Raw genomic sequence first — 13,659 nt, 5'->3', positions numbered from 1 at the left:
CCTTGCGCAATTCATTTGCTCCCCAAATCACGCACACTAACGTAATCGCGCGAGACTTGCTGAACACATGGCTACACGCCATAAATGCCTCTTCCTCCTCAGAGAAAAGAAAAGCTCCAATATAGAACATCTCCAGATACCTCGTTCAAGTAGACGCCACACACGCTTCAATACACTCCGGTGGAACCTTCGCCTCAACCACGAAGGAGAATTTAAACTGAATTTTACGAGACTAGAGGCTGGGAAGAGCCACAAATCGGGTGAGTCGGAGAGTGTTAGCATGCTAACGCTAACGTGACGTACACTATTATTTGCGCCAACGTTTGAAACAAATTGAAGCGAGACAGCTTCTTTTTTTTTTTGCTAGACTGAGTGTACAGCTTGACTAAACGTGCTAGATTTTCCGGAAAATAACGTATGTATATGTATTAAGTCGAATGGAAAATAGCTTTGGAAAACTACTCAGACGCCCGGTTATTTACGTTATTGCTGTCGCATAATTAACACGTAAACCTGGTTGTTTTGTCTTCCGTAATAAGTATTGAACAAATAAATTACACTACTTTTTTTAAAGGTATGTGCATATTTTTTGGCCGAGTATATTTTACATAGGGAGGTAAAGTAGCGAAAAATTCTACTGGGTAGTACTGTTTTTTTTTTTTTTTTTAAATAAAAGAATGAACTACAATGTTAAATGCAGTCCCCCAAATAACTAATTTGGGTTTGAGTAAATAAGTACAGAATAATTAATGAGTAACTTGTATTTGTAAATCATGGCCATCGAATGGAAAAATACATACAAAATATGAACGTGCAACTTCCGTTTCCCGACGATATCATTTTTGCAAAAACAATACATTTTTAAGTTAAAATAACAAATTAAGCTTTTATTTTTCTACACAAATAAGACATCAACATTTAGCTCAACAGTAATGTCTAACACTGATTGTTTGTTGCTCCCTTCCCAAAACTTTACACGAATCAACATTACTGCAATGCAACAGAGAGTAAGTAGCAAGTGCAATGTATGCTCAAAATAATGAAGTAAGAGTAGCATTCCTTCCTTATAAAAATATGTGCGTATGAATAATAAGGAAACTGCCCCGAGTATATTATTTTTTCTAAAAAGTTACTCAGGTAACTGTTACATGTTACCACCAACCCCTAATGCTACAAGAAATGACTTCCAACAAAACAGTTAAATTCCATCTGTGTTCTGATGAGTGTGTGTCCTCTTTGTTTGCAGGCCTGTGGGTGCTGTAATGTCCTCGTCTGCCAGCATATTTGGAAAGCCACCCTGCAGGAAGAAAGCAGACCACAGTTTTGCATTTTTGACAGCCCACCACCAGGGAGGAACTAAGTCATGACTGACGTGGGTCTGAGCCCTGAAAGTGCAGTGATAGAGGGGCAGGACATAGAGTGGGATCGTGAACCACCCCAAGAGGATGCAACAGTCCAGGAGGATTGGGATGAAGGAAGCCTCACTCCTGCCAAATGTGCCCGGCTTGGTGACGAGGGACAGGGGCTGCATGGGGATCTCCAGCCAGCACAAGCAGACATGGAGCAGGACGAGCAAAGTAGAGAATTTTTTCTTCTCATTGTTTTGACATCTTAGCAATTGTGTCATATGTACATGGAATGTTGTTTTCTGGACTTGGCAACAGAAGCCACCTTGCATGCCGAAGTCGGTGGAGAAGAAGATAAAGATGAAGAGCGGATGACTTTGGGTGGAGGCACCGAAGAGGAGGGGCATTGCCAGCAGAATGCCGATGGCTGCCATGATGGAGGGATGCAACCATTGGAGGAGAAGCCTAATGAATCTGCTGACAGTCCCAATGAAGGACAGCAGTAAGTTGAACCAACTTTTATATGGTATTGCATTAACATGATTCGCTTTGACTCCCCCCCCCCCCCCCCCCCCCCCTTTCTTTCTTTTCATCCCAGAAGCCTCGCCTTAGACTTTTCCCAGACCCCCCAGGTACTGACGAGCTCCTGGAATGAATACTCCAATTTCCCAGAGAATTACCTCAAAGGTTGCAAATGGTAATTAAAATACACCAAGGTACAAATCAACATACTGCTTTATCAATCAATTTGTGTGTTGGATGAAATCAGAGTGACTTTTCTGCTGCCCTGTCAGGGCTCCGGATGGTTCCTGTATCCTGAGCAACAGTGCAGACAATGTGCTCCGCATCTACAACCTTCCTCCAGAGGTTTATACCTACAACTGGGATGTGCTGCCGGAGATGGTGAGCGTTACATCTCAAAAGTTTGTGGTACGCAGGCTCCCTCATGAGAATCAGAATCATCTTTATTGGCCAAGTATGTAGAACACACAAGGAATTTGTCTCCGGTATAACACGCTGCATTAGTATCATCATAAACAAGGACATGACAAATAAATATGCTCCGCCCCCCAAAAAAAATGCCAAAGTACAGTTGTATTATATTTTTACCTTTAAGTTAAATACATATGCATGACATCTGGAAGCGTTTGTTTTATACGTTTGATTAGGTATCTAGTTTTCGTTTTTTCACAATGTTACCATCTTCCCCGGTTATTCTGGACATTCTGGCCTAATTATAATGTTGGCCACAATGGTGGTACTTGGAACAAAGTGTCTTTTAAGTGACACATGGTACTTCGTGCAAAATAAAAACAAATCAATGAATAAATAAGATGTGAGCACAAAACCATGCACTTTATAGCAAGCTCATTCGAATTCCTCTGGTGCCCCCATCAGGTCAGTGTTGATATTGCAACTTCAAGAAACCCTCCTTTGTGTACATTGGGTGAACATTGTCATCTTTGCAAAGGCAGAATTGATCATATAGTTTGATTTTAGACATTTAAGTGGACACCGACATCTTCATTGTTGTATTGCCAGAGTCCGGTGCTGAAAATGGCTGAGGGAGACACTGTATATGACTACTGCTGGTACCCCAAAATGAATTCTCTGGAGCCTCACACCTGCTTGTGAGTACTTGCCCGGTTTAATCTTTGTCCATCGTCGTGAAACTTGCACCTTTTCTGATAGCTTTGCTCCAACAAGGTTATTATAGTTAGTATTGATTAATGAAATCACTAAAACTAAAATGGAAAAAAGCTTTTTCATAATAAAATCAAAATGCAAAGTGCTTCCAGACAAAAATAAAAAATAAAGCTAAAAGTAACTACATTTATGTTATTATATATCTTCTTCTTCTCCTTTCGGCTTGTCCCTTTTCAGGGGTTGCCACAGCGAGTCATTAATTTCCATCTTTCCCTGTTCTCTGCATCCTCTACTCTGACCCCAACTACCTGCATGTCTTCCCTCACGGCATCCATGAGGGAAGACATGTAGGTAGTTGTACATTATATATATATATATATATATATATATAAATTATTATGAAAATTAAGAACATTTCCGCTATAAATATAGTATAATTATTGTGGAAATGTTCTTAATTTTCATCTTTGTGAATTAATATCATACATGAGCTTTTGGGGTTCATTTTAAATATTTTTATTTTTGTTTAAAAAAACAAAACATACTAAAAACAGATGTGCGCAATTAATTTTGCCCAGAGGGCCAAATGAGGAACTTGGTCACTTTGTTGGATATTATTTTTTATTTAAAAAAAACCATCAGGTCTTGTTTCAATAAATTGCCATGTATTGTTGTAATTGGCAAGTAAAACATTTAAACACAATAATAAATGGACACTAAAATGACATCTTTGCACTTTTTAAAAATCTTCCCTCCACCATGCAGGGGAAAAAAAAGTCATTGCTAACATCAGGATTGCTGTTGTCATTTTTGCTGAAAACATTGCTACGTCTGCATCACTGCAGTCGGAGCTCTTGGTCGCTACCTTGCTTGTGCGAGCATCCACGCGTGTCCCCATAACATAAAAGCACAGCTCATGGTCACTTTGAGGGCTGGTCAGAGACTCTCGACAGACAGGATATGACCCAACTTTGCCCAGGTCTGAAAACTAAACTACAACGGAGGATGACCCCCCCCCCCCCCCCCCCCCCCCCCGGCCAAAAAAAACTGCTTGAAAAACAAATTCAGTTGAATTGAAAAAAATCTATCCATCCATCTTCTGAACCGTTTTATTCTCACGACTGTCGCGGGGAGTGCTGGAGCCTATCCCAGCTGTCTTCGGGCAGTAGGCGGGGGACACCCTGAACCGGTTGCCAGCCAATCGCGGGGGACACCCTGAACCGTTTGCCAGCCAATCGCAGGGCACACAGATACGAACAACCATCCGTGTTCACACTCGCACCTAGGGACAATTTCGAGTGCTTAATCAGCCTGCCATGCATGTTTTTGGACTGTGGAAGGAAACCGCAGTACCAGGAGGAAACCCACTCAGGCACGGGGAGAACATGCAAACTCCACACAGGAATGCCGCAGCTGGAATCGAACCCGGTACCTCTGCACTGTGAGGTTGATGCGCTAACCACTCGACTACCGGGCCGCCCCGAAATAAAAACTAACGACCATAAAAATCCCAAACTATTCTATCCTTTGATCCTAATCAGCGGGGCTCGGGCCTCCCGTTATGATTGAACGTTTTGGCCATCGCTCCAGGCGAGCAGCAGTGGAGCGATGATAATTAGCCACTCCCCGGCGCTGAAACAAAGCGGCAATGCCGTCGCGGCTAATTAGCTTTGCGCTAATTAAGCGGCGGTGATGTTATTTTGGGCTTTGCATGATTACATTCAGGCATCAGTCCGACCTTCTGAAACACAAATTTTATTTCCAGGCTGTCCAAAAATATTCTTTATTTGACTGATTATATAATCCACTGGAGTAAAATGTAGTGATTAGGGAACGAGTGAACGCAGCCAAAGTGTTTTCATTCTCTCAGTTTTGCCAGCAGTAGCCGCGACAACCCAGTCCACATCTGGGACGCCTTCTACGGGGAGGTGCGCTCCAGCTTCCGTCCTTACAACCACCTGGACGAGCTGACGGCGGCCCACTCGCTCTGCTTCTCCCCCGACGGCTTGCAGCTCTACTGCGGCTTCGACAAAACCGTCAGGGTCTTCTACACCGAGCGGCCCGGCAGAGACTGCGAGGAGCGGCCCACCACAGGTCAGCCGTAAACCGAAATGTGGGGTTGGTTATTAAAGGGGGGGGGGGTAAATTATGCGTAACCCTGTAGTTGAAAGAATGTTGTGGCTGTAGCAAATTGTCTTCACTCAAAACAACATCAGATAAACAACATTAGCTCGATGCAGTTTGCTGACTGTGTAAGAGAAGCGTTTGAAGAAAAACAAGCTTTTAAAAAAGGGGAACAGACGGCCACGACAAGGATCGTTTAGCCCGCCGCTCGTCATGTCTCGATTCTCGTCTCCTTGAGCGGGCCGAGAAGAACAACGCGACAAAATGCCGCGGCTGCATTCAAATGCCCTCTTATGCACTTCAAACAACCTTTCCGTTCATCTCTCCTCGAACGATGCGTAGCTCTTTTGTTTACTGGCCGCTTGTTTTTGATAATGGCGGCAGTTGCGAGCACTCTTCTTGACTGATGAATGCGTTTTGGCCAAAACACTCGATCGGCCTATTTATGTAACTCTGAAACAATAATTAGCATAAATTGCATTGCAGTGGAAACTTTACAGTTTACCTTAAGGTAGGACTGAAAACTATAACTGCATAGAACTATTTTATATTGGTTTATTGATATATCGTGTTTTTTTTTCTTTCTCTTTACATTGAAAATAAGGACCCTTAGAAAAAGGCTCAATTTAGTCAAGTCAAGTCAAGTCAACAGTATTTATAGAGCACTTTCAAACAGCCATCGCTGCATACAAAGTGCTGTACATGGAGCAATTTAACATGCACAATAAACAGTAAGACAAATCGGTAATAAAGGCGGTAGAAAGCACCAAACAGTAAAACCAAGAACAAATCTAAGTCATGCTGAGTCGAATGCCAAAGAATACAAGTGAGTTTTGAGGAGGGTTTTGAAGATGGGCAGCGAGGAGGCTTGCCGAATGTTTAGTGGGAGGTCATTCCAGAGAGAGGGACCAGCAACAGAAAAGGCTCGATCCCCTCTGAGCCTCAGTTTAGTTCTTGGTACTTCTAATAAAGTCTGGTCCACAGACCTGAGGCGCCGGGCAGGTGTGTAGGGGCGGATGAGCTCAGAGAGGTAAGGTGGCGCGAGATTATTCAGAGATTTGAAAACAAATAAGAGGATCTTGAAAATAACTCTAAAATGAATGGGGAGCCAGTGAAGGGATGCCAGAGTAGGAGTTATGTGCTCCCTCTTACGAGTACCAGTCAAGAGGCGAGCGGCGGCATTCTGGACCAGCTGAAGGCGCTTAATGGAGGACTGGCTGACTCCAAAGTAAAGGGCATTGCAGTAATCGAGCCGGGATGTGACAAAGGCATGAATTACTGTCTCAAAGTGTTCATGTGAGAATTTCATGAGAGAAAAATTTAGGTCATTTTATTTTAGCATGTGCTATTACAGAGATTAGCTCTGAGTCATGTTCTGGAAATTAATGAAAGAGAGAGAGAGAGTGTTAATTCCAATGAAATTTGGACGTTGAGACAAAAAAAAAAAATAAGTGTGAGGGAAAAATATGTGTGTGACAAAAAGTGTGTGAGAGAATGTGAGCTTTTGGTCTATTTGCCTGAGAGGGAATGTGTGTGCGCTAGATGAGGCGAATGTCCCTTTCCCAAAGCGTTCCCTTTTGGTCTCCCAACCGCAGCGAAGAAGCAAAGCGGCCAGAGCGGCATCATCTCCTGCTTGGCCTTCAGCCCGCGCCAGTCGCTGTACGCCTGCGGCTCGTACGCGCGCTGCGCCGGCCTCTACTCGTGTCAGGACGGCACCCTGCTGGCACTGCTGCCCACCCGCCACCGCGGGGGCCTCACCCACCTGCTCTTCTCACCCGACGGCTACTACCTGTACACGGGGGGCCGCAAGGTATGTGGGTGAATTGAAATAATATTGCTCCAAACGCCAACAGGGGTCACCAACATGGTCGCCCTCGAGGACCACGTGAGAAGCCCGCGGGCCTGTTTGGGGGAAAAAAAAGTATCTCACCAGTAATGGGACATTGTGATTTTTCTAGGAATGTTATAGAAGCGATCATGTCAGAGATTTTTTTTTTAATTGTCGATTACTGCTATTTATCTGTTTGCTAATTGTAAAAAAAAAATTAATTGTCAACAGTGTCATCACTTCAATGATTATCATTCATTTTTAACAAAAACGATATGTTATTCATTGGGGAAAGCCGAGCAGATTTTCGCACAGTAAATCACGTTGTGATGTATGCGCAGGATCCCGAGATCCTGTGCTGGGACCTTCGAGAGCCCGGTCAGGTCGTGTTCTCGCTCAAAAGGAACGTGGCGACCAATCAGCGCATCTACTTCGACCTGGACCCGTAAGTGGACATCCGTCCGCCGTCGCTCTCCGCCCGGCAAAAGTCCCTCCCATGTGCGTTTGTGCTCTGCCAGGTCGGGCAGGTACCTGCTGAGTGGGGGCACAGAGGGAGAGGTGTCAGTGTGGGACACCCAGAACCCCCCAGGTGGCGAGGAGCTACTGCAGCCTCAGCTCAGATTCCAGGCCCATTGGGACTGCACCAATGGGATCAGGTACCGGCTTACTGGCACGGTGTGGCCAAAAATCACGGGCATGTTTTAAAGCAGACAGAAGAGGGGAAACAGCATTCGGAGGAAAAAAGTTGCACCCCGAATCAAAACGGCTTTTTCTCGAAAATGTGCAACTGCATTTTTGTCACATAACAACTTTAAACTCGAAAATAGCCTTTTTTTAAATTATGCAAATATAATTCTAATGTGACAACTTTGGAATCTGAACAGTTTACCACCTTTAATGCAACGTTAATCTTTAAAATGATGAATTTAATCAATTATTGTCTCAAAAATATGGAAAGAACTTTTTTCATGAAATGCAACTTTATTCTTGGAGAATTTCAATGGTGATCTCGCCATGGACTTTTCCTCAAAAATACTTTACTTTATTTTTGTAGAATTATGACGGTAATCTGAAATGCCTATTCCTCAAAAATATGCATTCTACTAAATTTACGAATTGAATCTCAATCTTTTTTCCTGAAAATATGCAGCTTTGTTCTTGTAAAATTATGAATTTGTTCGAAAAAAGATTTTTTTAATGTCACTTGATTTTTGTAGTGTTATGGTGGTGTTTTCAACTGCCTTTTAAAAAATACTTTTTAAAATGTGACATAATCCCAAATGACCTTTTCTCTACAATATGCAACTTTATTCTCTAAAAATGCAATTCACTAAATCAGACCAATGAGGCGCACATGAAAGTCTGAACCTTTATTTGTCTCACAATGGAGATAAATACCCAATTTGCCAGTAGATATCTGAAGTGATTGATTGTGATTTTGTGCGCGCAGCATCCATCCGTTCATGCCGCTGGTGGCCACATCCAGCGGCCAGCGGCAGTTCCTGTGGCCCAGCGACGGCGAGGGCGACTCGTCCTCCTCGTGCTCGGACGGCGAGGGAAGCGACCAGGCCGCCAACCGCACCGACAACGGGTTGAGCATATGGTGGGCAGGACCTTGCGGACCCCCTGCCGAGGAGCAGAGTGAGGAGGTTTCAAACACGCACAGTTGAACTCGAATGTCATTTTCACGAGGCGAGACTGTGCCTATTGCAAAACCTTTTTTACAAGGACGCAAATGAACACAGTTGTGCAAGAAGCTTTCTATTTTTGTTATTTTTACTTTTTTTTTTGAATGTGGTGCCACAAGTGTGCATCTGATAATGCGCTTTGCTTTTTTAAACTGCTGGTTATACATATCCAACACATTTTTCAAACAAATACAATCTGAATCCCCTGACAAATTGGCATCCACAGGCTGTCAAGAGCACATCGAAGCACCAGGGGGCGCTCCAACCCCTTCAAAGTTGGAACATTTTCAGCCACTTGCAAGGCGCTTGCGCAAACCATTAGATTTACCCAACTGACTAAATGATTTCCAATACTTTTCCGTGTGTACCAATGGGCAAAATGCAGACAAATAAATAATGAAAAACATACATTGGTTCACATCTACAAAGTAATATTTAAACCTATTCTGGCAAGAAAAATAGCATATTTCTGAGGGTTGTATTTCTCCTCTCAGAAATGTGATTTTGTTTTTCTTGTACGACAACATAAATCTCAAATACACAATTTTAGTCATAAAAATATGCAACTGTAATGTACAAATTTAATCTCAAATATACTTTTTTGCATTAAAATATGAGTATAATCTCAAAATTATAAATCATGACAAATTCATCCCTATTCTTGTAATATAACTTTCAGTTTGACATGATACGTTTTTCTCAAATATCTGACTTTATTGTTCTTATATTGTGACTCGGCTCTCAAAAAGGAAACTTCAACACGACTATTGCGATACTGCGAGCAAACCTGCCGTTTGCTCTCCCTTGAGCTCGAAAGCAAGTCAAGAACATCACTTCAACGAACTCCGAGCGGTCCGTATCCGAGGCGTCTGTCGACCTTTGCTTTGGAAATGTTAACCCACCACTCGATGGTTTCACCTTTTGCCCGGCACGTGATTAGTCGAGGCCCTCCGAATGGGGAGTGGGGTTTGGAGTTGGAGCTGGGGGCGGGGGGGTGTAACTGCTGCGCTGCTCTGTGGTGGCTGTCGCTTAGCAACCGTCACCGCCTCAGGGGAGGATAGTCGGTACGAAGACAACAAGGGAGGACAAGAAAAATGAACTGAGGCGTCATCAAGGATGAATTCCTAGTTGGCGAGGTGGCGCACTGGCTGGCCGCAAAATGAGGCACACCTACCCAACCATTTGGTAGCGGCTGATGTTTAAAAAAAAATGTTCAAATTGCCCTCCAGAAATATGAAATGGAAACTTTTGTCGGCAGCTTTTGTGTTGATTCTGTTGTTGCGGGCGTGCGCGTGCACGCGCTTGTACGTGTTTGTGAGCTTCAGCTCACCCGCGCACAGGAACAGACTGATGCCGAAGGATAAAGACGTGCAGCTGAGATCTATCAGCTACGAGGCGGGCGAGGATGCTGTGCGCTGACACTGACTCATGCGCACACACACGCGCTCGCACACGCACGTTCGTGCATCAAGCTCAGTGTGAGTTTCATTGCCATCATGTGTGTGTTCCCGTTTGAGCTCTTTGTGTTGCCGGATGCGTCTTGCCGTGGATGAGAGTCAGCAGGAGGCGTTCCCGATGTTGTTTGCGTATCGGGTACAAGGCCCCGAAGCCACGGTCACCAGGGAGGCGATGGAGTCATGGAGGAGAGTTGAAGGTCAGAGCACGAAAGGAGGCCAACAGGCAGAAATGCGGCGAACGTAAGCTGATAAAAACAAACAAACAAACAAACAAACAAAAAATAAACCCAGAGGGTCAGAGTGGATTCATTTCAACTTTAATGATGCAATCAAAATGTATGACACCAAAAGTCGAAGTCTAAGGGCCTGTCGTCTCATGTTGGGTAAAAAGTGCGGCAGTACTCAATTTGTCCGCATGGTGACAGTATAACCCCCATTTTGAGAGACGTTGCAACTTTAACCTCGAGCGGGTTCATTCTAGTGAAACGGCGACTTCACAGGCCCCTCAAAATCAACCAGCGTCTTTTGTGTTTTATCATGAGTGTGCATCGCCCTTGTCTTCTGGCTCGTAGCCTATTTGCATGTTTCGCTTCTGAAACAACAAGCCAGGATTAGCTAACCTCACGTTTCTTTTAATTCACTTTTCTGGGAGGAAAAAAATAAACATTGGAGTGTCTTTTTATGATGTGTAGTTGAGTGGCGCTCTTGCACTTCCGTCGAGGATAAATGCTTCTTGGGTGTTTTTTTTTTTTAACCAAAATAAAGCGCTTCCGAGCCCAGGTCCGAATCAGGAGGTGTTGCGAGCAAGCCGTAAAGGTACTTTACGACACTCGCCCTTGTTTTTTTTCCTCCTAATGTATTATGTTCTGTCGGTGCGTCCTGCCTAGCAGTCTTCGAACGGGGATATTAAAAAGCCGTCTTCGTCTCCACCTCCCCCCTCCTCCCTCCCTCCCTCCTCCTCCATTCTCGGTTCTGGTGTTCCGGCCACGGTCCTGGCAGTTCTGCCAGTACGAGGCGAACCTCCGTGCAGGTCGGACCAGTGTCGGAATTGTGACGTTGTCGTGTTGTTGGTCGGAGCGGAGCTCACGCACACATTTTTTTTGGGACCCAGGCTCGTTTCTTTATCTTTTTCCCCCCCAAATTAAAGCACTCGGCAAGTTTTCTTTCAAGCAAAGCGTGGATGCTTCCCCCCCAAACTCTTGAAATAGACGCTTTTACCTTACCACACACATTTGGATTTCTTTTTTCCCCCTCCGTACCTCTTTGAATTCTCAAATTGAGAATTGAAGCGTTGGTGGATTTACAAACCGTCTGCAAGGATTGTGATGTGCACCGACTGGACTTGAGAAACGTTTATGAGCGTCAAGATGAGGAGTCCGGCGGCACATTTTTAGCCTATAAAGCGGCTTGCATTTTTGTTTTTTGACCCCCCGCAAGAAAAAAACCCCCAAAAACCACCCTGAATGTGTATTTTAGTTCTATCGTGTGTTGCATGAGGCGTCGGGGAAAGGTAATGGGAGAGGGTGCACACACAACAAGGGAGCGTTGTTCGAAACTGAGACAATTAAGGAACGAGAACAGAATCACGGCTGGCTTGTGATTAATTTGACAACGGTGGATTTGCTCGAGTTTGATTTACGTCCTGGACGAAAGCCATTTTTATATATGTGTGCGCTAAGGGCACATTAGTGTGAAAGTCATGGGGTTGGTGCAGAAATAGTCCAGAAAGTTTTGGTTTTTATGATTCTAATATACTTTTAATATATCCATTTAATTCAACGCATCCTGCGCCCATGAGGTTCTGACTCGCCTCCAATTTGGGAAGTCTTTTTTTTTTTGGATTTTTTTTTTCTTTCTTTTGACACCACCACTTGTGGACCGAATTTGGAGATGGCGCGTCTGTGGAGTGTGAATGGATTGTGGGTCCTGCTGGCATTTGTACTGGATTTACAGGGAACCACGGCCAGCAACATGGAGCCCATCTATTGGAATTCTCTCAACGAGAGGTAAGGAAACGGACTGTGTTGAATTGGAGATCCAACAATGATCTGTTGTGATTCGACTGTACATTTCAGGCTGAAATTGTTGTTCTTTCGCCTCGCGTTTGCCACCCGTGGTGACAAGAGGTGGAATCAAAAGTCCTTTTCTGTCATGTCAGTGAGTCCAAAATGTCATGTTTAGGATCCTTTAAAAGCCATCCACAGACGGAAGCTTTTGAGGGTCAGAAATAGATTGGCTGCTGAATTCCCGAGAGCTGTTTGGCTGCATTTACGGGGAAGGCAAAGTCTCCACTTTGAAATTGAAATTCTTTTGGAATGCAACAAGTCCCCAGTAGAAGTTTAAAAAAAAGCAACTTGTCACACACCTCTTGCCCTAAAAAGATTTTTTTGTTGTTGTTGTTTGCCTTCGAGACAGTCAAATGCACAGCAGCTGCTCACAACACCTGCACGGTCTCATGACATGCAGCACAATAGCTTTTGTGGGAGGTGTTTCAAATTATTTGACCCTCAGCGTCGGCTCTCAGTAAGGTGTCCGCCACAGCCGCGCTTGTTTGACCGTTAACTGTCGCTCCCAGTTGAAGTAACCCGTCAAACAGCGAACAAAGAATTACACGTCGTGTCTTTCAAACGACCGCATACTTCACCTTCCAGTCCGCTAACTTGATGCTAAAGCTAAACATCTATGTCGCGGCGTTACAACCCGTTAAGCAGTGGATTGAAAAGCTTGGCAGACTAGATAACAGGATCCTCACTCATACATTCTTTATCCTCTGCGAAGAATGACTTCCAAAAGTGTCTTCCTGATGAGCTGAAAGGAATTCAGTGAACAAAATGTCCCTCTTTCTGTCTTATACCACCCCAGGTGGCCAAGGCAGAATTTTAATTTGTTTCAATGGAAAAAGATTATTTAAGATTTTGATTCAACTCAAAGCACCACCAGACCTCTAAGAACTGAGCCGCATTACCTCCTCTCGGGCACTTATTGGTCATGGGTCAAAGAAGAATCAAAATGTAGCAATTTGTTAGCAACACAAGTGCACTTCATGTCTATTTCTTCAGGAACAATAAACAAATCGCAATGGTTGAATCTTTAAACATTGCCAGCGGTGCTCCAGACTGCATCACAAATTCACACTCGGACGCTCTCTCCCAATTTTTGGTTTTTTTTTTGGGGGGGGGGGCGGTCTTTTAGTATTGTGTCCGTGGGCTGGAGGCTACGGCCAGTCTGGCTCCTCCTCTCCCGTGCGGGATGCAACAGTGTACGGGAGTCTCCCCTCCCACTGTGGAGCCAGGCGTGAAGCCTCTAATGAGGGTTTTTGTTGTCAGCAGTGGGTGGATTCAGCCCACAGGGTTGGATGTGGATCCAAGCAGGGGGCGTGGTGGGGGGGGGGGTCCTTTCTGCATTTCTGGCGCAGCTAACTGCTAGCAGGCTTTTACGGCCTTTACAGGTATCTCTGCACCCTTATGGAGTTTAGTGTAAAGTGGCCCGGATGACAATTAGTGGGGGATGCGGGACTGTGACGCCGCGCTCTGAGTCATCTGCAACCGGGTTGCTCATATATGCAAAGT

At 44.5% G+C, this 13,659-nt stretch overlaps 2 protein-coding genes across 4 annotated transcripts in view; both read left to right on the top strand.

The window, feature by feature from the left end:
• The first annotated feature begins 60 nt into the window (after positions 1–60).
• Positions 61–9,271, top strand: wrap53 (WD repeat containing, antisense to TP53). Of its 2 annotated transcripts, none has more exons than XM_086105058.1 (11): positions 61–260; positions 1,247–1,577; positions 1,665–1,848; positions 1,945–2,043; positions 2,141–2,249; positions 2,889–2,977; positions 4,864–5,087; positions 6,713–6,927; positions 7,287–7,390; positions 7,464–7,601; positions 8,396–9,271. In XM_086105058.1, exons 2-11 carry the CDS (start codon positions 1,364–1,366, stop codon positions 8,613–8,615), a joined length of 1,596 nt encoding a protein of 531 aa, XP_085961184.1. In that variant the 5' UTR covers positions 61–260; positions 1,247–1,363; the 3' UTR covers positions 8,616–9,271. The 2 variants fall into 2 exon arrangements, with proteins under 2 accessions (XP_085961184.1, XP_085961183.1); XM_086105057.1 differs by having other exon boundaries at positions 2,141–2,276.
• A 1,740-nt stretch (positions 9,272–11,011) lies between these two features.
• Positions 11,012–13,659, top strand: part of efnb3b (ephrin-B3b) — a 58,756-nt gene continuing 56,108 nt past the window's right edge. Inside the window, exon 1 of one of the 2 annotated variants that reach the window (XM_086105056.1) lies at positions 11,012–12,096. In XM_086105056.1, coding sequence (XP_085961182.1) covers positions 11,981–12,096 — 116 coding nt within the window. In that variant the 5' untranslated portion in view covers positions 11,012–11,980. The remainder of the gene's footprint in view (positions 12,097–13,659) is intronic. The other variant, XM_086105055.1, reaches the window with a different exon arrangement.

Source organism: Hippocampus guttulatus, chromosome 2 (assembly GCF_054856545.1).
Source record: "Hippocampus guttulatus isolate MCC_2025c chromosome 2, RoL_Hgut_1.0, whole genome shotgun sequence".
NCBI lineage: Eukaryota > Metazoa > Chordata > Actinopteri > Syngnathiformes > Syngnathidae > Hippocampus > Hippocampus guttulatus.
Note: the sequence above shows the minus strand (reverse complement) of the source record. Positions and strands in the feature narration are given on the sequence as shown.

Excerpts from the sequence above, each read along its gene's own strand:
- wrap53 (XM_086105057.1), top strand. The coding sequence starts at position 1,364 with ATGACTGACGTGGGTCTGAGCCCTGAAAGTGCAGTGATAGAGGGGCAG. Across the intron at positions 1,849-1,944 it reads AGTCCCAATGAAGGACAGCA|AAGCCTCGCCTTAGACTTTT; the intron begins GTAAGTTGAACC and ends TTTTCATCCCAG. Across the intron at positions 2,978-4,863 it reads CTGGAGCCTCACACCTGCTT|TTTTGCCAGCAGTAGCCGCG; the intron begins GTGAGTACTTGC and ends TCATTCTCTCAG.